This window comes from Leptonychotes weddellii, chromosome 3 (assembly GCF_054177405.1).
Source record: "Leptonychotes weddellii isolate Sample4059 chromosome 3, ASM5417740v2, whole genome shotgun sequence".
In the NCBI taxonomy this organism is placed as follows: Eukaryota; Metazoa; Chordata; class Mammalia; order Carnivora; family Phocidae; genus Leptonychotes; species Leptonychotes weddellii.
In genome coordinates, this window is record NC_138371.1 from 80,990,477 (window position 1) to 81,015,582 (window position 25,106).

General features: G+C 34.6%; 1 protein-coding gene across 1 annotated transcript in view; it reads left to right on the plus strand.

Annotated features, from left to right (window-relative positions):
* The window catches only part of LRP1B (LDL receptor related protein 1B), a 1,719,891-nt gene that overhangs the window by 1,058,027 nt on the left and 636,758 nt on the right, over positions 1–25,106 (plus strand). Inside the window, exons 14-17 of the mRNA XM_081815486.1 lie at positions 3,437–3,562; positions 10,998–11,114; positions 22,245–22,325; positions 23,470–23,637. Of these exons, the coding sequence (XP_081671612.1) occupies positions 3,437–3,562; positions 10,998–11,114; positions 22,245–22,325; positions 23,470–23,637 (492 nt within the window). The remainder of the gene's footprint in view (positions 1–3,436; positions 3,563–10,997; positions 11,115–22,244; positions 22,326–23,469; positions 23,638–25,106) is intronic.

The following is a 25,106-nucleotide window of genomic DNA, read 5'->3' on the forward strand; positions in this document are numbered from 1 at the left end:
TTTTTTTTTTTATTACCCAAGATTTTAAAAATAAAGTTTTAAAGATCTTTTGTTAAGCATGGGCAGAATTGGGGCACCTGGGTGGCTCAGTCTGTTAAACGTCTGCCTTCAGCTCAGGTCATGATCCATGATCCGGGAGTCCCAGGATGGAGCCCCGGGTCATCTGGCTCCCTGCTCAGCAGGGAGTCTGTTTCTCCCTCTCCCCCTACTCCCCTCCCTGTCCCCCGCTTATGCTCTCTCTCAAATAAATGAATAAAATCTTTTTTTTTAAAGAATGGACAGAATTAGTCTAGACATTTATATAATGCAATTATCTATATTTTTGGATAAAACTCCAAGAATATGAGCTTTTAAAATACATTTTCCAGTTGTGTATAAATACATAATACATAAGTTGTAATTAATATATGAAGATAACACTACTTTCCCTTAATTTTCAAGCATGGACTCTGACTTCAACATTACATGCTCCATGTTTTCAACCCTATTAATATTTATACTATAAAGTATTAATCCATAAACAACATATTAAATACTAAATTGATGCAATTAGACAAAAATTTCAGAGTGAGAGAACATTTCATCTAAGGATAAAGGGTGTTTTTCTTAACTTTTTTACACAAATGATGTATTATTTATTGATTAAATTAATTGCCTCCTTCCCTCTGACTCACAATGGCTATTCATGGTTTTAGTGAATGCTCCCTGCATATCAGCTTCCTGCGTAGTCACAGAGCGCCTGTGCAGAGCACAAGTGTTTTATCACAATATTCACGTGGTGTTCCTTTAGGTCCATGCTACTCCCTGTGTGATTGTTCTTTTCATGAATTCACAAAGAAACTCATTTCCTCTATGAGCATATGGGGCATTGCATACTGTTAATTGCAGTGTTAAAATTCCTAGTCAGGATTTTTTTCTTGATTATTTTCATCACTTCCCATACCATTACCCAAGCCTATACTATGGACTTTTCCTGCAGTCTTCTATTTCATTTATAGTCCATATTCAATTCTGTATAATTAATTTTTCATCTTTACCTCCTCTCAGACTTCCCTGGCTAAATTAGTCTCCTATCCTAGATGAACTCAGCAAGTGCCTAGCTATTATTCCTACCACTATTGCTCCCTTGACTAAAGCCCACTTTCCAAACTGCTTCCAGAGTGGTATCCATAGAATGAAACCAAATCTTGTTATTTCAGTAAATCCATAACCAACAAGATAAATTCTAAAATCCATTGATTCACATATAAACATTTTAGGACTCATGTTTGCATTTTTAGCCTTACATGCCTATCATGTATATACTTACCTTCTTTGTTCTGATATATCAAGTTGGACTACAAGTAGATCTCTAAAAAATGCCCTCTGTTTCTCGCCTCTATAACATTACAGTTTACGGTAATCCCCATGGTTTACCATGACCTTTATAGGGAAGTCTTTTGTGAACATTGAAAAATCTCTTCTATACAGCCCAGTTGGAGTGAAACATCTCATGTATATTTCTTTATCATGGTAGTGACCAAACAATATTGCAATTATATGCTTATTTATCTGGTGCATCTAAGAGATGGATATCTTTACGAGCAGACACATTATGTTGTAGTGTCTTTGTAGTCTCAGAGTCTAACAAAACACCCAGCATGTGGAGAATTGATGACTAAACAAAAGGGGCAACGGAAAACTAAACATCCCTGGCCACCTTCCAGCAATATGGAATATTTTCTAAACTTGCAGTGATTCTGAGCATTGTCATAATCCTGAGGTCCCATGGTTAATATGCCAGCACTATGTCATTCATTTCAGAAGATTATTTATATATTAAATGCCCATAAGTTTTGCCGTTGAATTCTGTTATCATTCTGTTTTCTATCCTTTAGCTTCTCAATTCCGAATCACAAGACTATGGGGTTGTATTTATGCCTCCTTTTTGAACTCTGATTTACATCATTGATGAAAATTGCTAAAGTCCTTGATCAAGCTTTACTGAAGTATTTTTGCATAATCTTGGCACTTTAAAATTTTGACCCTCTAATATACTGGATGAATTTTATTCTCATGAGCAACTATTCTTGCTAAACTACCTGAAGTGAGTAGAAAATGTTAATCATGCTCAAATGCCAGGAAACATAAGGCTTTTCCCCCTATTTTTTTTTTTTTTTACTGTACATGAATAAAAACTTTCTTAAAAAATGATAAAACCACTTCTCACCTAAGCTACGTTAAAGAAATAGTGTTTTGTAGAAACTGGCTGGAAAGGCATACATTTGCTATGCAACAGCATGATAAAATGGTTATTTTTTCAAATTCTAAGTAAAACTAATATCAAGGGGCGCCTGGGTGGCTCAGTCGGTTAAGCGACTGCCTTCGGCTCAGGTCATGATCCCAGGGTCCTGGGATCAAGCCCCACATCAGGCTCCCTACTCTGCGGGAAGCCTGCTTCTCCCTCTCCCACTCCCCCTGCTTGTGTTCCCTCTCTCGCTGTGTCTCTCTCTGTCAAATAAATAAATAAAATCTTTAAAAAAAACCCTAATATCAAAATTTATTTTTATCATACAGAAGTACAACTACTGGGCACAAGGAAAATTACTTCAAAAAGAGCGCTAAGTAGTGAAACAAATACTGAAGAGCATGCCAATTCAGTTAGGAATTTAGCCTCCAGGATGCAGGAAAAATAATCACAGGAGGTTAACTTTAAGATGGCCTCCTGCTGTGCTTAGATATTGGAGGTTTAATCCTTAGCTGTGCACAGTTCCCCATATGAGGATTGGTTTTGTCCTCAGTATATTTTGTGGTTGCATGTTTGTTTGTTTGTAGTAGGGATGGAAAACTCAGGATGGTCATTTTTGTTATTAAAATTATGCAGGATATCATATTTAGCGTCAACTCCAAGTCACAAGTATTGCATTTTTTTCCTACCAGTCTCAAGAAACACTGGGCAAAGCATAACAAAATTAGGCTTGTTTAATATTTCAGAAAGTACTGAACAGATGTGTGACTTAAGAAAATGTATTTTTGATATATGATTGAATTATTTGATACTTACTTGTTATGTTTCATGTTAAATTTTGAGGTTACTTTAAATGTTTTTGGTAAAAATTCTAAAACTGAGTTACTTGAGATAAGGGATGGGAAAACAAGCTTAGTGATACAGTTAATTTTAGTGAAGACATGAACAAATGAATATATTTCCTTTTATGTGAGATTTCATTACTTGGTGTCTTCTATAAAAGTATTACATTTTAACAGAGCCTCAAATATTAATATTTTCTATAAAATATGCAACAATGAATGAAAGAAGCTGTGGCATTTATTGTACTATAATATTATAATTACTGTAAGTTGTCTGTAACTATAACTTAAAATAATCGTAATTGTATCCAATTTTAAATTATTAAACTAGCTTCTCCTCTCCCTCCACCCTCCCACCCTTCCCCAGTCAATCATAACTGTCCTGATGATCAGTTTAAATGCAAGAATAATCGCTGTATCCCCAAGAGATGGCTCTGCGATGGAGCTAATGATTGTGGAAGCAATGAAGATGAATCCAATCAGACTTGTGCAGGTAAAGGTTTGCTTGAATATATACATAAATCCCTTCCAAAGTTGGTCTGCATAAAAATGCAGGTCAGTGCTTTGAACTAAGCTGAACCTTCCTAAGGCTGATGATCCGATTATTACAGTAGTAAATGAGTTCAGAGTTTGATGCCACAAAAACTAAAATACAAATTATCTTTTACTTAATCCGTGGGCATGACTCTGCTTTCCAAAGTAATTTGGCACTTTATCTATCCATATGGGTTGACTGTCAGTACAGTGCTTGGACAAGACTTGTCCCTGCTAAATCTTAATTGGCAGTGGAGGGTGAGGTTTATTATTAGCATGCTGTGATGGAGGCCATCTCACAAGAAGAACTATTTTTGTTTGTGTGTGTGTGTGTGTGTGTGTGTGTGCTTGTTTTTTACCTTGAAAAAATAATCTGTGTATTTTATTTAGTGTGCTGTAGAATACCTCTGTGAATAGCTTTCTGTTTCTGGCACATTATTTATGTGGGGTAGGTTTTTCTTTTTTTTTCTTTTTCCTTTTTCATGAAGTCCTGAGATCATGAAGCCTATTTCTATTTCCATGAAATTTATCCCATTGTAATACATCTGTGAATCCCTAGTCAGATTCTCTTTGAATGGGAATACACAGCTTGTGGTACAGGTTATAACAGATGCCGGAAAGGTCATGATTGGTCAGGTAAGTGTTGAAAAATGATACTGACTAGCAGCAGCCTAGATCTATTCTTTAAATGATGAAGAAAAAGGAGTGCATTTGATTACTTTTATTGATATCTTGGTAAAAATCGTGGTTGTTTTTGGTAGTCATTACATACAGCAATGTCAAAATTTATCAACCCCTCCCCTTCTCTATTTGCCAAAATAAGCCTCACTAAAGAAAAATTATTATAACCTATTAGTGAAAACTGTAGCAACAGCATATAGAGAAAAGACCCAGAGGTTAAGGAGCCTGGTCTGTACTCTTGGTTTTGTCACTGGTTTTCTCCTGGAAAGGCTTGTCCCTCCGTGCACTATAATTTCCCTGTATATTTCTTTCTGCTCTCCAAGAGTATGAATTGACTAGAAGATATTTCCTAACAGCTTTTTCCCATGTACTAAGCAACAATGAAAGAACAAAACAGTTGCCACTCCATATCCTAATCTGCATCTCATATTCAGTTTTTTTTTCCCATAGTGACATATTTGCTGAGGATCCATAAGCTAGTTATTCTCTTGTCCCTTGACTAAATATAGTCCAATATTTTAGAGTAGCTGACTATTTTCAAGATATTTTGTTCATCATGTAAGGTTGTTTTATAAGGGGCTATCAAATAAAAAGGAACCTCTAGAGACTCTCTGGTCCTAGTCTCTCCCTTTAAGTCTATTCATTTCATAGCTGAAGCATGGAAGAAAGGACTTGCCTTAACTCACATCATTGGTAAGAACTGGGAAACTCAATGTATGAGTTATTCTCTAATCCCATTGCTCTTGTTATCAAGCTATATTATCCTGAGTTTTAGCTAGAATTTTAGGTACGGTCAATTTAACTTTGCTTAGATTGTTCTTAAAATTAGGACTATAATTTACAATGAAGCTTCTTTCTAAGCTGGTGCAATTATTATTTTTTTTAAGCTTAAGGTTTAGTTCTGAGACTATGTTCCATTACTTCCTAAACAGATAGGTCTGTTTTCACCTTAAAATAAAAGGCATTGCTGACTCAATTCATAATACCATGTCTTTTTTCATTTCTGTTAGACTTTTAAAATCTTCTTGCTTCTACATGATTTTTAAGGGAACATTTCGGATTGACTAGCTACTGATAGTAGTAAAAGTGGAAATGCTATGTATAAGAGCAAATAAAACAATCAGTCCTAATCAATCCTAATTAGTAAGATTTCTCAGCCACCCCAGGCCTGTAGTTCACTAGGAAATGGGATACAACTTGCTTGTACCTCAAGTGCTTCTTTCAGTGATGGCAGCTGACATCCGCCAGTTGTACCAGGGCTCCTTGTCAGTATAACAGATGCTATGGTCACAGTATGCCTTAAGAAATAAAGAAGAACAAAAATTAAGAATATAAAGAACAAAAAGAAAACCACAAATACGCCTTTTTAGCTTTGAAAATTAAGTATGTTGTGTTGCAATATATTTCCATTTTGTTTGACCAAAATAAATAAATAGGTCACATAGTTCATCATTATGAAAAAGAAAGTATGGCAAATACATTAGATAATTTCTCTAGCTGGGTCGTTTCTATAAATATAGGCATATACATGGATAGGTATCATAGACAAAGGATTTCCCAAATGGGGGGAGGTTATTTTGTAACTGAATGCACTGCCCTGTAGCTTTTAGCATTATGACTACTTTATATCTAAAAGAGAATCCTTTCCTACAGATGCCAATTTCCTATTTTGTTCTTTTGGGATTTCTCCTTCATGAATCTACTAATTCAATAAAAACTTATCACAACTTTGGATATAAAATGTGGAAAAATACACTATATCTTTCCTTAGAAAGCTGAGTGAAGATGGGGAGAAAAAACATGTAAACGGGTCATTCTAATGCAATATTCAAAGTGTTAGGTTGAACTACAAATGGATGCACAAGAACAACTAATTTAGTCTTTGTGTATCTGGGAAGGCTTCCTGAGGGAGGTGATATCCAAGCTAAGTGAAAGAAAGAAAGAAAGAAAAGAAGGGAGGAAGGAAGGAAGGAAAGAAGGAAGGATGGAAGGAAGGAAGGAAGGAAGGAAGGAAGGAAGGAAGGAAGGAAGGAAGGAAGGAAGGAAATAAAGAAACCTGAATAACAGCTCAAGTCATTCAATCAGGAAAAATAAATAATCTGATAAAATTAACCTTTGGCAAGATTGTGGAATAAAAGGAACCAACATACACTTTTTGTAGGTGTATAGATTGTTTTTCTACATTGGAAAGCATTTGGCCAAATCCAATAAAGTGGAAATGTGCATACCTTCAAGGCTGTAATTCCATTTCTAGATTTATGCTTGCATACCTATGCTCAAAGAGATGCAACTAAAATATTCATTGTCCTAATGCTGGTAATAGTGAGAAATTAGAAACAACTCAAATGCCCATTAACAGGAAATATATATATATATATATATATACACATACATACATATATGCTATATAAAAAACTATATGTAACATCATATAAATATATATATTCATATATATAACACTATATAGTGTTATATTCACATAATAGAATGCCATTCATCCTTAAAATGAATAAACTAGATCTCAAATACCAACAGAAATTAATTTCAAAAACAATATTTAACCAAAAGTTGCAGATTATAAATCATTTAGTGCCATTTATATGAAATATAAAAATACAAAACAATTCTGTATATACTTATTGATTTATAAATGTGTAAGAATAGGATAAAAATATGTCTGGAAATTAAAAAAAAGAAAATCAATTAAGGATAGTAGTTACATCTAAAAAGATAGAAATAGGACCGAAAAAAATTACATAGGAGATTTTAAGTGTACCTATAACACATTTTTCTGAAGTAAAACAAAAACAGTCTGTAGTAACTATAGAAAGAAAGAAGATTTGGGATGCCGGGGTGGCTCAGTCAGTTAAGCATCTGCCTTTCCTCAGGTCATGATCCGGCTGGGATCAAGCCCCTCATTGAGCCCCATATCGAGCCTTGCATCGAGTCCCACATCGGGCTCCTTGCTCAGCAGGGAGTCTGCTTCTTCCTCTGCCTACCACTCCGCCTGCTTGTGTTCTTTCTCTCTTTCTCTCTGACAAATAAATAAATAAAATTTAAAAAAAGAAAAGAAGATTTGATAGAGCTATATGATGGTAGACAGATGTTAATGTTATTATTTTCTATACTTTGCTAGGTGATAGGAAGATTTTACTGGGGGGGGCAGGGTGGGGGAGAATGATTGATTGGCATAGTTAGTGAGGGTGAGGTGAAGTCCATAGAGGATGATAGGGGGTTGGAGGATTCGCCTGGAAGAGGAAAGAGCATATGTACAGCAGGCAGAAGAAAGCTGACAGTCGGGGGCTTGGTAGTTGTTCTCCCTCACAAAAAGAAAATATGTTTCTCTACTTATGAGAGAGACCCAGAGGCCAAAGATGAGAAGTAGTTAGATATGAAGTTCTTTTTCCTCATAATTGCCAGTGATGATCCTTGGATTCAAGCGTAGCTAATTTCAGGCCAGATTTTTTCCATAGCACTGAGCTCTAATTAGATTATATAATATTTATTCTTCTTACATCCTCCACAAATTTTGACCAAATTCAAACGAGGCAGATATATTTGCATGAAGAAAACCTGCTATATTAAAAAAAATCAGACTTCTTTATAAGATAAATTGAAAAGTATGTGTTGATATGACATAGGTTTTGTTTAAATAGAAGGCTTTGATTAAAATACGGCAAAGGTGAGGTTTAGGAATAATGTGTGAAGATCTCTTTGCCTCTTCCTCCTTATTGTTTCCGTGTGTTGTGGGATTTCTCACTGCTACATGACGGCAGGAGAAGCATAATTAGTGATGGGTAGAAAAAAATTCACATTGTGACAGTGGATTTTTGATTCACTGCTAGCTAAACAATTTCACTGAGGAAGTATAAATTTCCTCTTCATTAGAGAAGCATTTGCTACAACGTTAGAGTCCTCTGGGGCTACTCTGCTAATCTTACCTCCAAAGTAATTTAGATCTGATGGAGATAGGAACTGAAAAAGTAAAGATTGTGTCTTCCTGATATAAATCCAATGATTAGAAAGAGATGATTTAGTCCATTTTATTATATCATATAGACAGACAGTACGTGTAGATTTATGGAATGAAGCATTTTTTCCCATCTGAAATTACTTAAATTGCCTCAGTGGACTAAGCAGGTAGTTTTTCCATGATTAGAACAATGAATTCATATGTTTTCAGGTCATATGATCCTTCAAAAATAAGACAGTAAATATTCTTTGGAGTAATGGGTCCTAACAGTTCTTCAAGCTCTGAGTTAGTGAAGCGACTCACAAATCCCCACACTACACAATGTGTAACAGGTTCTTAGGAGTTCTTTCTCATTCTCTTCTATAATAACCATAGTGCTCCTGATGAAGGAAAACTATCTGAGAAAACTTTGCTAGAACTAAGTCTGAATGGCAAGGATGGAATTCTGTGATATTAAAAAAAAATCAGATAAAAGAATATTCTATTGGGATATTTAATATATTATTATGGGTCAATTAAAATTTAATAGGAATGAAAATAGGTGATGATATATTTTGCTTTAAACAAGAAAGACTGAAGGAGTGAAATAGGGAATGAGGGAATACAGGAGAGATGAAGGAAAGAATAAGTGGAGAGAAGAAAAGAAAAGAGAAAGGGAGAGAGAGGAAAAAAGGAAATAAAGAAGGAAGAAGGGGGGAAGGAAAGAGTGAAGGAGAGCTGGAAGGAGAAAGGGAGAAAATATTGAAAAGAAAACTCTTACTAAATTTCTCTTAAATCTCGAAAGGTAAAAATTATTTACTGCAATCAGTGAAACAAAACAAAGACTTGCAAGAAAAAAAATATGAATCTTGTTCACACCTCTATGCCTTTTCCTTCCCATAAGTAAACTAAATGCCAATACCTTCATCCTTCTCTAAGCTAATACAAATATATACATATTTTTCCAAGTAGACATAGTTTTATTAAAATTACCTAGGAACTTTGTTGATTTAATCTAAACATTAGAATAATTTCACAGAAAACCCATAGAGTTAGCCAAATGAGACAACAAATATTTAATCCTACTTGAAATTACAACATTGAAAACTTCAGAAGTATACATATTTGTGGGATACTTAAAATCTATTAATGTAAGATAAATGCTTTATTTGTAAAAAAAAAAAAGGAAAATCCAAATATTGTATAAAATGTTATAGATTTAGAACCCTTAGCTACATAAGCAAAGCAGAATACAAAGTGTAATAATTTTCTGGAATTTCTAATTATAGACACTGAGGTTAGAAATGGTGCATCGAATCTAATACGTTGAATCAAACCAGTAATGTTTTCATTGTTTTTCTCAAGTATACTTTTAAGTATTCATTAATAATAGATATATGTTTTTACATAGCAAGTATACTTTCCTTAAAAGGAAATAACTAGCACATAACTTTTAAAAAATTATTTTAAATGACCTCTGAAACCCTGATTTATGAAAACCCATTTTAGTGTGTTTGTATGACTTGTCTTTGAACCACTCTCAATTTTATACCAACCATTAAGTCATAAGGCATTTTGATGAAATAGAAATACATCCTTCTAATTCTTAAACCCCAAAACAGAAGGAAGTCTGTAAACTAAGCAATGTTCTCTTATCATGGCTATAGAAATCCAGACCCTAATTGTTCCTCATCTGTCCAATGCTCTTCTGACCCAGATATTAATAGGTGTGAGTATCCCCTTCCTATAATTTCCCACTCTTTTTTTCTGACCCAGTAAAAAGAAGGGGTGGTAGGAAACTGATACTTAAGAAAACAAATTTGTATTTCAAAGAAAAGAAAAAAATCAAATATTTAAAAATAAGCAAGTAAAACAAAACAACAACAAAAACCTAAGTCTGTAAAACCAAAGCCTGGGAGAAAGGTTAGGATAACTATCTAGAATTTCATGCTTTCAAAAGTTGACCTGACTGTAATAGAAAATGGTAATCAAACTCCTTGTAGAACATCACCAACCTCTTCACTGAATAATTGAAACCACTGCCTTTGGCTAACATAGAAAGAAAGATTCCACGTGTGTGTTCATTGAAACCATTGAGAGAGGCCAAAGCAAAGTTTATTAATATACTTTGATTTAAGTTATACATTTTTATTTAACTATGCTGAAAAGTGAATTTTAAACATCTGTCATAAGGCTAAATGTATGTTTTAAGAAATATTTTCTGCATTCTTGTTCCATACTTTGGATCATTAGAGACCAAGAAATAAATGCACTACAATGTTAGAGGAAAAGAACAATTCTGCCCCCATGACTAGAAACTAGATACCCTGATATAGTCTCCCGAATCCTTCCTCCTACATTACAGCAAGTTTTCTTGGTTTATTGACAAAGACTATGTGAAATTCTTTTTTGTTAATTAAGAGTTGGATGAAATTTAATTCCACCGTATATTCATAAGCATGTGCCAGGCAAAAATTGTAAAATAATGAATTCATAGCTTCATTTAAAGAAGTGTGTGAGGATTACTGAGTATCTTGTCATTTAGCAGCCACTGTAACTGAAGGGCAAAGCATGTGAACTTCAGAGAAGACAAGCAAGTTGGCAGTATCAAAAAATTAATAAAAGTTTACTTTAAAATATTTTATCTAATAAAACAATAGAATATCTTATGTGCAAAAGAGTTATTGCATGATTTACTTTACCTGAACATTCTTCAAAAGGCCTCTAAATGTATTATTTGTACATTAATTGGTTATCTTAGCCAGAACATGCCAGGTGGACCAGTTTTCTTGTGGAAACGGGCGCTGCATTCCCAGAGCATGGCTATGTGACAGGGAAGATGACTGTGGTGACCAGACAGACGAAATGGCATCTTGCGGTAAGTTGTGAGTGAACCACGCTGTTAGTGGAGACCATGTCAAATCACTATAATGTCTCTTAAGAGGTTATTTATTTCTTTATAAACACTAGTCAACAAGGCAGAAGATCTGTTACATTTTATCACTGCCTTTTAGGCCTGAGTGTGTACCTTAATGATAACTTTGGAATATGAGTTTCATGAGTCAGTAACCATATCCTCGGGTAAAATAAATGGATCCAAACATTACAGATTTTATTAGGAAGTGGTTATTACAAGCCTAACAGGACATTCTCAAATGTTTGTTATTAATCTTATGTTGGTAATGATTAATTTTTTCGAGTAGCTCATTGAGTGACATTTGGAGTAATTGGAAGTACATGTTTCTTGTTAGCATGCATGTGTTATCTTCTTGGAACAATAAACAATACAGACTAAGATTACATAATTGGTAAACCATTTATTTCATTTCTATTGAGTCAGATAATTCTGTTATTAGTTTAAGATAGCTTTGTTAATGGCAAAATTCCTAGTCACTTTCCACCTATCCTCCTACTTTGGGAAATGGTATTTATTGTTACATAAAGTTGCAAATTTAATTACTCTCATTTGTACCCATGTATCAGTAGATTTTATTATCATTTGTCTGAATAATGTATAGTGAAACATAGTAAGGGAATGAATCCGGTTTTCTAAGAACCTGTGCTTTCTTTTAGGCATGGCTATGAATTTTTAAAATTATTAATGGGAAAAACATACATTATATATGCTTAGCACATTTATTAAAAATATAATGCATTGAGTATATATTTTTAATAATTTAACTCCATGTTGTAGCACTTCTAACAGTGGGAAAATAAGACCTTTTTTTTTAAAAAAAAAAAAAGCTCTTAATTTAAAAGGCTCTAGTTAGGGTATGCATTCATGGTTTACCTAAAATTTTATTTTATTTTTTTTAATTTATTTTATTTTATTTTTTTTAAAGATTTTATTTATTTATTTGAGAGAGAGAATGAGATAGAGAGCATGAGAGGGGGGAGGGTCAGAGAGAGAAGCAGACTCCCTGCTGAGCAGGGAGCCCGACGTGGGACTCGATCCCGGGACTCCAGGATCATGACCTGAGCCGAAGGCAGTCGCCTAACCAACTGAGCCACCCAGGCGCCCAACCTAAAATTTTATTTTTAAAAAATTTCTTAAACTAGACTTAAGTCCCTGTAGACTTTTGAATTTGTGACCTTTGAATAAAGTGTAGATAAGTGAGTAGTATTAATTGACATTGTAAAGAAAATAATAGCAGTGTTAAAGAAGAAAGCAATAGACAGTCACACAGTAACAGTCAATTTTACATCTCACATGTAGAGTTTCCAAAGCCTGTCCAGTTAAGGGATTTGAACAATGTATCCTTCTCCTTTCCAACGTCCAAACTATTCCTGTGGCTGGGTCTGCATCTAGCCAGCTCTATTATTTATGAAAGCTTAATTGCTTTCCTGTCCCCAGCATCTCCTTCCAGAATATAGCAAAAGGATAATGAACACCCTGAAAATATTAAAGACAGAGAAATCCTGGAGTCAGTCTGATTTAGAAGGAAAGGCCATGAAAACATTAAAGAGTAGGAAAATAAATAATGAGCTCATTAGAGAACTTCGGTTAGGTCTTTGATCTGACTTATATTTAGGACTTTTCACGAGATGAGGGAAAGAAAGGTCGGAGGGAGCTCAGACACACATTTTCTTCTTGAATATGTACAGCAAATCTATGAGAAACATACTATCGTTCAGATTTTACAGATAAGGGAATCAAAACTTAGAGACATAGGACAACTTGCTTGAGATCATAAGGCTAATAAATAGCAGGACCAGGCTATGAATCCAGGTATACCTGAAACTAGAACTCAAGACATTTCAGGTCAACTTTACCTGGGAGCCATGGATTGGGTACCAAAAGGGAGTCGATCAAGTAATTATGCCTGTCCATATCCATTGACTCTCTTATTTAAATGAACATATACCTATAATGAGTTTTGCTCATTGGTGGGTTGGTAAATCTTTTAAGATCTCCTGCTGAGGAGGAGCCCTGATCTAGTGTTTGCCTATTTTTTGTGGTGTAATTACTCCCGCCATGGCCAATATCAAGTTGCCAACATGACTTCCTGAATGCTGATTTGGGAAAACATGTGCACACCAACATACAGTATTTCCACAATACAGATGTAATAAACATAACTAACTCCAAGAGCAAAATAATCAGGAAATTATGAACCTTGATCATTTATTACCCTTGCTTTCAACATTATTTAATTACAAATTTATATAGTTTATTTATTTTAAATAATGGATGTGTGCTTAACCGTTGATTCCTAGAATCCTTGAAAATTTAAAAATCGGTTCTTGCAAGCTGGTACAAGATGCGTCCAGTATACCACAGGATATGAACACACTGTGAAATGTAGTTGTCAGTTTGCTTCTGAAATATAGCAAATTTTATAAAGTGTCAGTAAGCCACATGGGTTAGTCTCAGCACCATTTCCCCTTTATAAGGTGAGAAACATGATTCTCTCCAAACTTGTTCCTCTCTGTAGTAACATGAATTTATCTTTCAGATTGTCATTATAAATCAAAATTTATGTCAGTAGGGAAGCTGAAAGTGAAGCTCTGGTAGGAATAATCTCACTTTTAAAGTTGTAGGAGAGGATGACATAGATTATTCTCATATCAGAAATTATTTCTGCACTGAACACAAAATGATAAAAATATTATAAATTGTTTAATTTACTGCATTAAAAAAGTCACTCTCCTTGGCAGTAATCTGGAAATGAATATAAGTTCAACTAATTCCCACTTCTATTAAGCATCATTATAAAATTTGGAGTGATCATATTTCACTTTTCCCATTGGAGTCAGTCAAGTTCCCATAGGTTTAATCCTACTAGAAGATTGCAGTCATTTTTTTTTTCTTATACTTTAACTCCACAAACAGCTTCTGTTTTGTTTAATAATTACTATTTTATACTGAAAATAATACCCAAATTTGGATTTTAAAACATGAGAAACCTATGGTTAGAAATGCTTCTGGTTGTAGTTAGGAGCAGAAGGTACTGAAACCCAGGGTCAAATTTTAGTGGAATTCACTAGCACCTATTTATAAACCTAATTCATTTTATTAGCATTTGCTTTTATAACAAGTTAATTGCATATTTTAGGTTGAGATTATATATGGGCAAACACATAATTAGGAAGGTCTTTGAGGATTCCCCCTTCATCTTTTTTATTTTTTTTTCATTATTATTGCAACTATTTATTGTGTTTCAGGACTGGCATGTGTAGACAGGAGACTCTGTATATTGATTCTGCAAATAAGAGCAGATATGTTAAAATTGTGAAGACTGTGTTGGAAGTGGACTATGTGTCAAGGAACTAAGTGGTCACTCATTTCAAGGGTGTTAGCTTTGGTTCTCAACTTTAGCTGTCAGTAAAAAAATCACCTGAGAAGCTTCAGAATCATCTGCCATGCCTCACCCCAGACTAATTAAATAAGAGTCCCTAGCGGTCAGACTCAAGAATCACTAATTTTAATGCTGTCCAAGTGGTGTAAGTGTGCACTCAAGTCTGAGAACCCTTACGGCCAAGTTTCTCAAATTGAACATGCATTAGAATCTCCTGGGGGGCTTATTAAAAAAGCAAAGGCAAAAACAAAAACAAAAACGACAATTCTGGGCCTGATTTCCAAAGACTATGATCAAGTAGGTCTTAGGTGATTCGTAATTTATATTTCTAGCAACTGATGCTGATTCTAATGCTGCTGGTCAAGGAACCTTACTTTAGGGAACACCATTCAGGTTTGATTTTTATCTTACGTATATACTTAATGACATAATTTTGTTTATATATGCAAAATGAGTTAAGATGGAAGCAATTATCCAGACAAATTTTCTTCCCATCTCCAAATTACAACATTAAACATAAGTGCATTTCATGATTAAATGTAAGAATATTTCAGGCAAACTTTCATTTTGCCCCTTGGAGAATTTATTGTCAAAAACAAAATTTATTTGTTTATTTTAAACTGTAGTTTAACTATTTTGAGGTTGTTCTATCTTCCAAGTATCTCAACATAGCTTATATTTATTATTATTTTTTAAATAAATAACCTTAACGTGAGTTGATAACTTCTGATTTGTTCAAAGGATTTAACTTGGGAAAATAGCTGAAATTTATTAACAGATTGAAAGTCAATTCAATGGGGTATAAATAAAAATCCACTAAAACTTGCAAGGTTAATATGATTCCATTTTATGGATGTTGATTTTTTAAATCTAGGAAGATAGTAAAATTGTGTCTCATGTACTTGTAATTTTACTTGTAAATGTTCTTGTAATTTTATTCCACATAATTAAGGAGGAAAGAATCAGAATGAGAATTGGCAAATATCAGACACAAACAAAAGAGAGAGCTGTCAAAAAGAAATCATTACCCAGTTAAATCAGTGTATGTTGTGTATCAAAGATATTTTCAATTAGGTTATTGGAAAAACAAAGTTTCTGATGAAATATATTATTATTATATACTTATATTATTATTATAATTAATTTTGTGAGAAAAAATGCATACGTTTGTAACAACTTAAGTGAGGATTAATATCCCAGAGGATCATTAACCCACATTAACCCAGTAATTATTAATTATTGGCAAAATGTGAATATTGCCAAGCACTGCTTTCAGTTGCTCTGTCATTCCTTGATAACATCTTGGCAGACACAACGATTCTGCCAACTTTTAGTTTCTGTAACTTGATTCAACCTGTTTTGAAACTCCAGTATTATATCTTAGTCAAAGCTTTTTTCTCCCCCCACTGCTGGCTAGACTTTAGGTTCTAAGAACTTAGATGAGAGGCGACCGTGTTCTGTTTTTACCTCCCTACATCTCTTCCCTCTGCTAGCCTTAGCTCTTCAGTCACATGGGACAGTTGGAGAAATAGGTACTATCTTTTTAAGTAGGCCCGGTGGTAACTTTCTCTGCTTCTCTGAAGGTCCCTGCCCTCTGACACATAAGCAATGCTGCTCTCTTGAGAGACTCTTATGTGAGATCTTCAGAGAGGCTTCCCTTCATAGTTCCCTCAACTCCCTCTTTCTTCTCTGTTTCCTCTCCTTCCCCACAACTAGATTTCTTTTATCCCCATCCCCCCATCATTCCCACCCCCCTTTGCTAGCGAGGTGGGCACCCTCTTGGTTGCATTGCTGATATGACCAAAAAAAAAAAAGTTTTGCTCTCTTCTGCGGGTCCACTTTTTGTCCCTCCTCACCCACTCTCTTAAATGTGATCAGGCTAACATATATTGCATTATTTGTTTCAGAGGTACAGATCTGTGATTCAACAGTCTTGCACAATTCACAGCGCTCACCATAGCACATACCCTCCCCAATGTCTATCACCCAGCCACCCCATCCCTCCCACCCCCCACCACTCCAGCAACCCTCAGTTTGTTTCCTGAGATTAAGAATTCCTCTTTTTGATACATAGGATTTAACCCACAGCTCCAGAGGAACTACACTATCAATTGAATTATAATAAAGGCTCAGGTATAAGTAGTTTCAAAAGCTGTACAGGTACTTCTAATATACATCCAGGTTTGTGAAACACTCTCACAATACCAGTTATTTAGTCCTTGCCTCCTGATTAACTTCTTATGCGATCTCTCTATAACATCCTTCCAATCCTCAGATTCTCTTGCTTTTCCCTTGTATCTGGAGCTCTGCACCTCCAAAAGAAATTCAGCCCTTTAAATTTCTGTCAAGAGTAAACATGAATTCTTCAGACATTTCAGCAGCATTGATTTTATACACACACACACACACACACACACACACACACACACACACACACTGCTGTGATAACCCACTAACTGTTCTTGTTTTCAGTACCCTTTTAATTTCTGGGCTCTGAAAATTTATATTATTTTCTTACACATGCAACCATGTATTAAAATGGTTGGTTATTACTTTGTCTAACATTTCTCTTTGTTTTCCTTATTGCCAGAACTGTTCAATATGTTTTTCTAGGTCTCCTATTAGTCTCATTCTGCATATACTTCCGGGATGTTCCTTTTGACTTCCAAGGCTCTGTTATATCAGTAGTAATCACTTCCAAATCTATTGCTCCAGCCTATTTGTAGCTCCTAAAATTTCACTACTTCTTATACCCTTCTGCAGCCATTCCAAATTTTTTTTTAGTTTTTCAAACATTTTATATACTGTGACTTCTGGGCCTTCAGGAATACCATCTTTAGAATACGCTAAAAGTAGTTCTTCCCCTCCTGCTCCCCTCCTGATTTAACCTAAACATATCATTCATATCAGCTTGTAGATAACTTCCTCTGGGTTGAATATCTAAGAGTAGTTTTGACTTCTGTTGTGGGTTGCAAAAGCACCTTATGTTGTTTCTATCATAGCATTTATCAGAAATTTATTGAAGTCACTTGTTTAAATATACTACAGGTATTTTTTCTACTAGATTGTAAGCACTGCGAGAAATGAAAATGCTGAACTTTGTATTTCCAGTGCTTAGCACTATTTTATTCATTCATATTCATTCATTCTAGGTGATCTGTCACTAAGGCCTAGTACCTTTATACCTATCTGGTATAAAGCTCTCAATATTTTGAATGAATAAAACTTTTGAAGTAGTTTTCTACTCTGTCTCACAGAGTAGAAACTTGAGGTCAGAGATCTTAAGTAAGTATCCAAGGTCATATAACAATTAGTGTTAAAATCAAGCTTTCAACTCAGCTTTGCCTGCCTACAATGTTCTTTATATATGACCTATGTGATGTCTAAAATGAGGTTTTTATGTAACAACAATGAAAGAGCAACAAAATGAAGATGATTTGTGGTACACTGTTTTCTTATGGTTTTCTCCAAAGTATATTTACTTAATTGGATCTTTTGAAGTCTGTCCTGTGCACGTACCAATTCTCAAGAGCCACAGCTGGTATCATTATCTAGAAATGTTATATATTTCCTCAAAGGATATAATTCTATAATCTATATAGTTTTAAAAAGCACTATTTTCCTATATCCGTATTTAATTATGTACCTTAGAGTAGGTAATAAACAGAATTAAAATTTAAATGGGCTGCATAAAACACAGAGAGAATAATTAAATTTTCAGTCCTTACAAAAATGTTTCTGTGCTATAATTTTTTTAAAGGGTATTGGTATGATCGGCATGGCATAAGGATAAAATAATATATTTTGGAATCGGTCACACTATTATTCAGATTTTACTCTGACACTGGCTGGTTATGCAGTGTATCCTCAGGCAAGTTATGCTGTTTTCTTTTACAAATCAGGGTTAGCAATAACAATTGCAGGGCTGTTGTGAAGAGTATAGGCAATGTATATACATAACTAGCCTAGTATCTCATACTCAATAAATAATAATACGTAATGTGAGTATTATCATCTCCTTCAAATTTAGATAACACTTTTCTAACCCTGGACTCCTGTAATATTCTTACTTTGTCATTTATTTTGACTTGAATCTCCTATACATTTTCCCCATACTTAGTCATGATGGTCAACTTTATATACATACAGGATGTGGACTACATACTTTCGAACGGACCTATGATAACTTTATTTTGAGACTTCAATAATAAGTTACTTAGAAATATTCACTTTGAGCCCAAGAAGGAGAAAGAAGTAGGAAAATTCCTAGAGATAGGAAAGAAACAAATTAGATCTGAAAACTACCTTTAAGCTTTGTGTACTGGATAAATATAAGTACCATTCCAACGATGATTACCCTTGAGAGGAGAGAAGATTGTTGCCATTTACATAATAGCATACATATAACCTGGCAATAAATTTTAAGTGAAAGATATAATAGATAAATTGAGCATACCACCTGCAACAATAGTAGATTTTTTAACAGTCCATTACTCCACATTAAATATTCTACGAGGTTGAAGTCACCACAGAAATAAAATATAGTTTCTTTTCTTTAGTGTAATTTTAATATAAAATGTAAGCCACTTTCATTCATAATTTTTTCTCTTCAGAGTTAATCAGGTAATCTTTCCAAGTGTCCTTCAGTGTGTCTCATGGGAGATCCAAAGTCAAAGTCGAGAAAGAAAAGATTGTGTTTAATATTTAAGTCTTTTTCAAATATAAGAATTCATAATGGTATCTTAAAAAGAACAAATACCTAGAAACAGACTGAACTACCAGATACTATTTTCAACTTTTAAATTAATGCTAATATGGAAGAACAGAGAAAATGTTAAATTTATTTTAAGAAGATTTTGTTTCATTTTTTAGGAGAAAGAGTATATTGTCATTAGACCTCTTACTATCAGATACCTGTGATAAGATACTAAGAAATTATGGATACAGTATTTTCCAATGTTAGTGAAAAGTGAAGTGCCTTATATAATACTTAAATTTTTGATGGAACTCCTTCTAAAGTGTGTTGCACATTTGACTGCATTATTAAGCAGAGAAAATCCAAAGATAATTTTAACATATTAAATTTATTCTTCTATTTTTTTTCCTGAAGTTCAGTTACTATCTTTTACTGGATTGCTATGATAATCCCAGGAGTTATTCGGTAGATAAACCCTATTTTTGCTACATTAAATGCCTTCAGGGTGTTGTGCTTTTCCAGATGACCTTTCTTCTGACTTCTTGACCTTTAGGACTTTAAGAACGTGAGAGATCGTGTTACAAACCACATGTCTGTCACCAGAGAGGCTGTGTGATTTACTCAGTGTCACAGTGCTTTGTCAAGGAAACAGAAATGAAACATTAGTAATTTCACTCCCTTATTCCTGTCCCTTCAATTAATAATGCCTTTGTTCTTTTTAGTGATTTGTCCCATGCTTTCTTCTAGTTACCATTTTCTTAAATTCTATATAATTTACCTTTGGTCATATAAATTAAGTCAGACAAGGAGGTTGCCAAGAGAAATAATGTAACTAAGTATTAAGTAAAAAAATAAATCAGAAATGAGATACAACTATTTAAGAACACATACCCATTATATGCAAGTATGTATGTTATATTCACTGTGCGCAGATATATCATTCGTTTTCTTAGAGATTGAATGTACACTGGGTTTTAGATTATTTTATTTACTTTAAAAGTTTTTACCTTTTGGGGGCTAACTTCCAGATTTGTTTGGCAGGGGAGGGCAGTTTTTAGACTTAGGATCTAAGAGGCAGACTCTTACAGGTCACTTGAAAAACTTCCCAATGAAGTAGTGCCAAATTTCAGAGGTCTCCAAATGCTTGGGGTGATTTATTTTTTTCCTAGTTAAATGTATGATGTTGGTTAATATGTTCCTAAGTTTATAGAAGAGAGATTAAAAATGTGAATTAACCTATTCTAAATTCAAAAAGATGCAATGTTATTTTCAAAAGTTAGATCTCATCATATCTTAGAATCTGCTTTTTGTTTTTTACTCATTTTAACCATTACTTATGCTGATATTTTGTTTAAAGTCATTATTCATGTTTACTGTACATCTTTGAAACATTAAATGTTTATCTAAAGAAGAAAACATATTTTGGACAACATCCCTGTTGATTCTTGAAACATAAACACCTAAGTTTTCATTATATTGTCAGGTAACAAAAGAAAACTCTCTTAGAAGTATTGATTAAATTATGCCTTGGGCGTTTTCACATTTATTTTGAGTGCTTCCCCTTATATGTCAGAAAATTTGTTGAGTTGGCTGCATGGATAACTTTTGATGTAGTCTTTTATCTCTTCGTATCAGTAAGTGATTGCCTCCTCTTCTGTCTTTGAAGCATATTTAGGCTCTGATCACATTTTTTCTGGTTTTGAAAAGTTAAGTTTATTCTAAAATGTATATCTCGAGGCATGTCTTTGGTAATCACAAAATTTAATTAAGATTCGTTCAGTTTTAGAATAATATCCATTCAAATTCCAATACCTCAGGGGGATATACTCAAATGTAAACTCACACAAAGAAATTGGTTTTTAAGAAGTAGAAAGCAAGTAATCAATACCATAGCAACCAGATCTGAGTCTACCACTTTTCTTACATATTGGACAAGTTACTGGTACTAGAGATGGCTTTCACTTGTAGTCTGTTCACTGGATCCTGTTGCTGGTCAGTCTGGCTGATTCTCTTTTCCCAGCTCAACTACACACTAGAGAGAGTTCTCACAGCCTCCAAAGTTGACTTATTGTTTCATTACCATTTTAAGAATGAGGATGAATATTATAGCCTTCAATTTAATTTGAAATATTATTTTGAAGATAATACACAACCTATGTCTTTGTGACTATCATGAAAAATTAATTTGCTCACATTTGACTATTCTAGCTAGTCGTGACTTGCCAAAAACTATAGGTTAATATAGACTTTAACTTTAAAATGTCATAGTTTTTAAGGGAAAAATATAAGTCATTCTATAAACATTATAACAATGTCATTCAAAATCCTTATTTCCTAAAGACACCATCACCAATGTGCTTAACTGGTGCAAATACTAAGAAAATGCTCAGTAACATGATTTCAAATATTTTGTAAAGTCCTAACTCTTAGAAAGGAACAATGCAGAATAGGCCTAGATGGAAGCCCTGGGAAGCATAACTGTTAGACCAGCCCAAGGCCCAAGGGCCAATATTCCAAACCTTCTTATCAGTGGTGCAGTGCAGGGAATACAAACAGTCCTTCATCAAATGATTCCTGTAGGCTTTCAGTCATTGTAAACTACGCATTTAAAAAATACTAAAAGTATGGATATCCCTATGCCCTTAAGAAGTTTATGTCACTGGGGCGCCTGGGTGGCTCAGTTGGTTAAGTGACTGCCTTCGGCTCAGGTCATGATCCTGGAGTCCCGGGATCGAGTCCCGCATCAGGCTCCCTGCTCGGCGGGGAGTCTGCTTCTCCCTCTGACCCTCCTCCCTCTCATGCTCTCTGTCTCTCATTCTCTCTCTCTCAAATAAATAAATAAAATCTTTAAAAAAAAAGAAGTTTATGTCACTATATTTGTTTATCTCCTGTTTCCTCTGCCTTTTGTGGAGGACAGGGGTGGAGTTCTGGTCACATTGGCAAATGAGATGCAAATTAAATCAAGCACAGTCAATAACATCTTCCCTATTGAATGTTTTTATATCTTTCATAGAATTTCCAACTTGTGAGCCACTAACTCAATTTATATGCAAAAGTGGAAGATGCATTAGCAGCAAATGGCACTGCGACTCTGGCAAGTACCAAATGTTCCCAGTATTGCACTGATTTGATTGGGGGCCCGGCTGTCAGTGCTGCTTCACCTCCTTCAGACGTAGTTTGTACGAGAAGTTTGCAGAGCCAAGCAAAATGGCTAAGACAAGTGTTGAGAGGGCACCTGGCACATCAGTGGGGATTAGCATTAAGGATAATGGAACTCGATATCTGTCCCTTGGGGCTATAAAGAGATTGGTGTTCAGATATTACGCTGGACATAGTCTAAGTCTGCAGACGTGAAGTAAAGGGGACAATTGAGGAAATGACCTGGATGATTCAGGTTCTCTGAAACATCGATGTAAAGTGCTCTGTCACCTCAGGATGGAGGAGTTTATAAATTATTATGGAATTATCCGAATGGTCTCAACTCTGCCACCTTGCTCTTTATGTACAAATAATGTTTGCTTTCTTATACTCAATTGTGTCATTATGCTAAATTATGCCAAACACAGGTAAATGAATTATGTATAAATTATACATTCTCACTCACTGATTTCAATTTAATCTATTTTCACTTCACATTCCTCTCACCTCCCTCCTGCAACAGTTGTTAATAAAGAATATAAATCATTGCTAAAGATAGTGACAATTTCCCAGTATAAATACACACTTATGAGTCAGTAGGGGAAGGGTACATAGTGACTCCTGCTGTTGAGAATAGAGAAGAAGGGTCTGAATTAAAGATATGGTAATAAACTCGGGGGCACAGGGATTATAGGTCTAAGCAATAATTTTCCACGATAATTCTATCACCAGCTGTATCATTTCATGAAATTCTTGCAATCACCATTATCCTCCCATTTTATAATTATTTCATGCTGCATAGATTTGTTCAGTCAATGGTTAGTCATTTCTGAGGGAAATAGAACTTAAGCTTTAAAATCCAAAGTCAAGGATTATTTTCCCTCTTCATTTAGTAGTAGATGTTCAATCAGAAGCTGAACAGTATCGGAATGATGATAATCCCCCCACTGTTCATGGGGAATGCTGATCATTAATTTATCATTCTTTTATCAAAAACAAGAGAATACTCTATATGGCAAAAAGAAATGGTAGATATTTCATAAGGAATATTTTCTTCCTGGATCAGTTTTCACTCCCTTGATGTTGATGCTTCTTTCTAGATGATGACTGCGGGGATGGCAGTGATGAGCTTGGCTGTGTTCACTCTTGCTTGGATAATCAGTTCAGATGCTCCAATGGCAGATGCATCCCAGGCCATTGGGCCTGTGATGGTGACAACGACTGTGGAGACTTCAGTGATGAAGCCCAAACCAATTGTACTAGGGAAGGTTAGTAATTTTGTGAAGCTATGAACTCTCAGTTTAAATCGATATATAATATTTAAGTATTTCAGAATGAATATTATATAAAAATAATTTACTCAGCGGATAACAAATATATGTATTTGGAACAGTGTAAAATAACTGAGCGATCACTTTACTTTCTCTCTTTAACTTCTCTGGCTTCTCATCTTAACACCTCCTTATACTTTGATACCTTCTGTGGTGTTTGCTCCCTACTTTCATTAGATGCTTTACTTACCACTCCTTTAATCCCCTCCAACTTCTAAATCGCTAAACCCCAAACCCACCCCAAAGGGAAAACAAACAAACAAAAAACAAGAAAGGCATAATTTTTATTTTATTTCAGCACCAAATTTGTTTCTTTAAGGCTTGAAATACCCCCTATTAAGTGATGATGTGTTCCCACTGATTAACTTCTGGAATGTAAGCTAAGAGAAGGAGACTGTGACTGTGGGCCTCAGCATTATCCATGGGCAGACCTGACTCTGTCATTTGCAAAGTTTGATCAGCCATAGGGCATATTAATAAATTAGAAATCATGTTGGAACTATCACAGAAAAAAAATCATTAGCCTGGCAAAAATGCATACAATCAGTAACTTTTTAAAAGATTTTATTTATTTATTTGAGAGAGAGATCGTGAGAGAACATGAATGGTGTGGGGAGGGGAAGAGGGAGAAGCAGACTCCTTGCTGAGCAGGGAGCCTGACCTGGGGCTCCAGGATCATGACTGGAGTTGAAGGCAGACTCTTAACCTACTGAGCCACTTATGCACCCCCAGTAACATTTTTTTTTTAAGTAGAAGTTTTCTTTCTCCTTAAGAAATTGGAAGAATTTGTCATTCATTCTTTCATTTATTCCACAAATATTTATTGAAAGCTTTTCATGTGCCAGGGACTGTGCTTGTACCAAAAGATGGATAAAAGGATGAAGAAACGTGGTCCCTGTTCAGTATTTAAAATCTAGCATGCAAATGGAAAATAAAGTATTTATTTAATGAATTGGATGCTGGGGTGGGGGGCATATATTGCATGGTCATAAGAAAGGAATCATTTTCAAAGTGTTTTCCAAGGGCATATATTTGTCTTCTGCAAATATTTAACAACTTATAAAATGGAAAATTTCTATATTTTTTTCTATGACATGATTCCTTTTGTCTTTCTTTTGTTTCCTCTCTCTGTCACTTCCTCCCTCCCTCCCTCTCCTCTTTCCCTTTTTCTCTTTCTTTTTTTCTTTCTATCCCACCCCTATTTATCTCTATCTCATTCTTTTGTCATTTTCTCTCTTACTTTAGTTGGTTCACTAATATATAGGAACTAGAGCTTTTTACTTATCACTAACCTTGCATGTAGAAAGAAAAGGTGTACAAAAATATATTTTCCTTTTTTTCTTATATGTTGGAAACATTCATCTGGGGTATGGTTGACATGTCATTACTAAGTTACGCTTTGAATA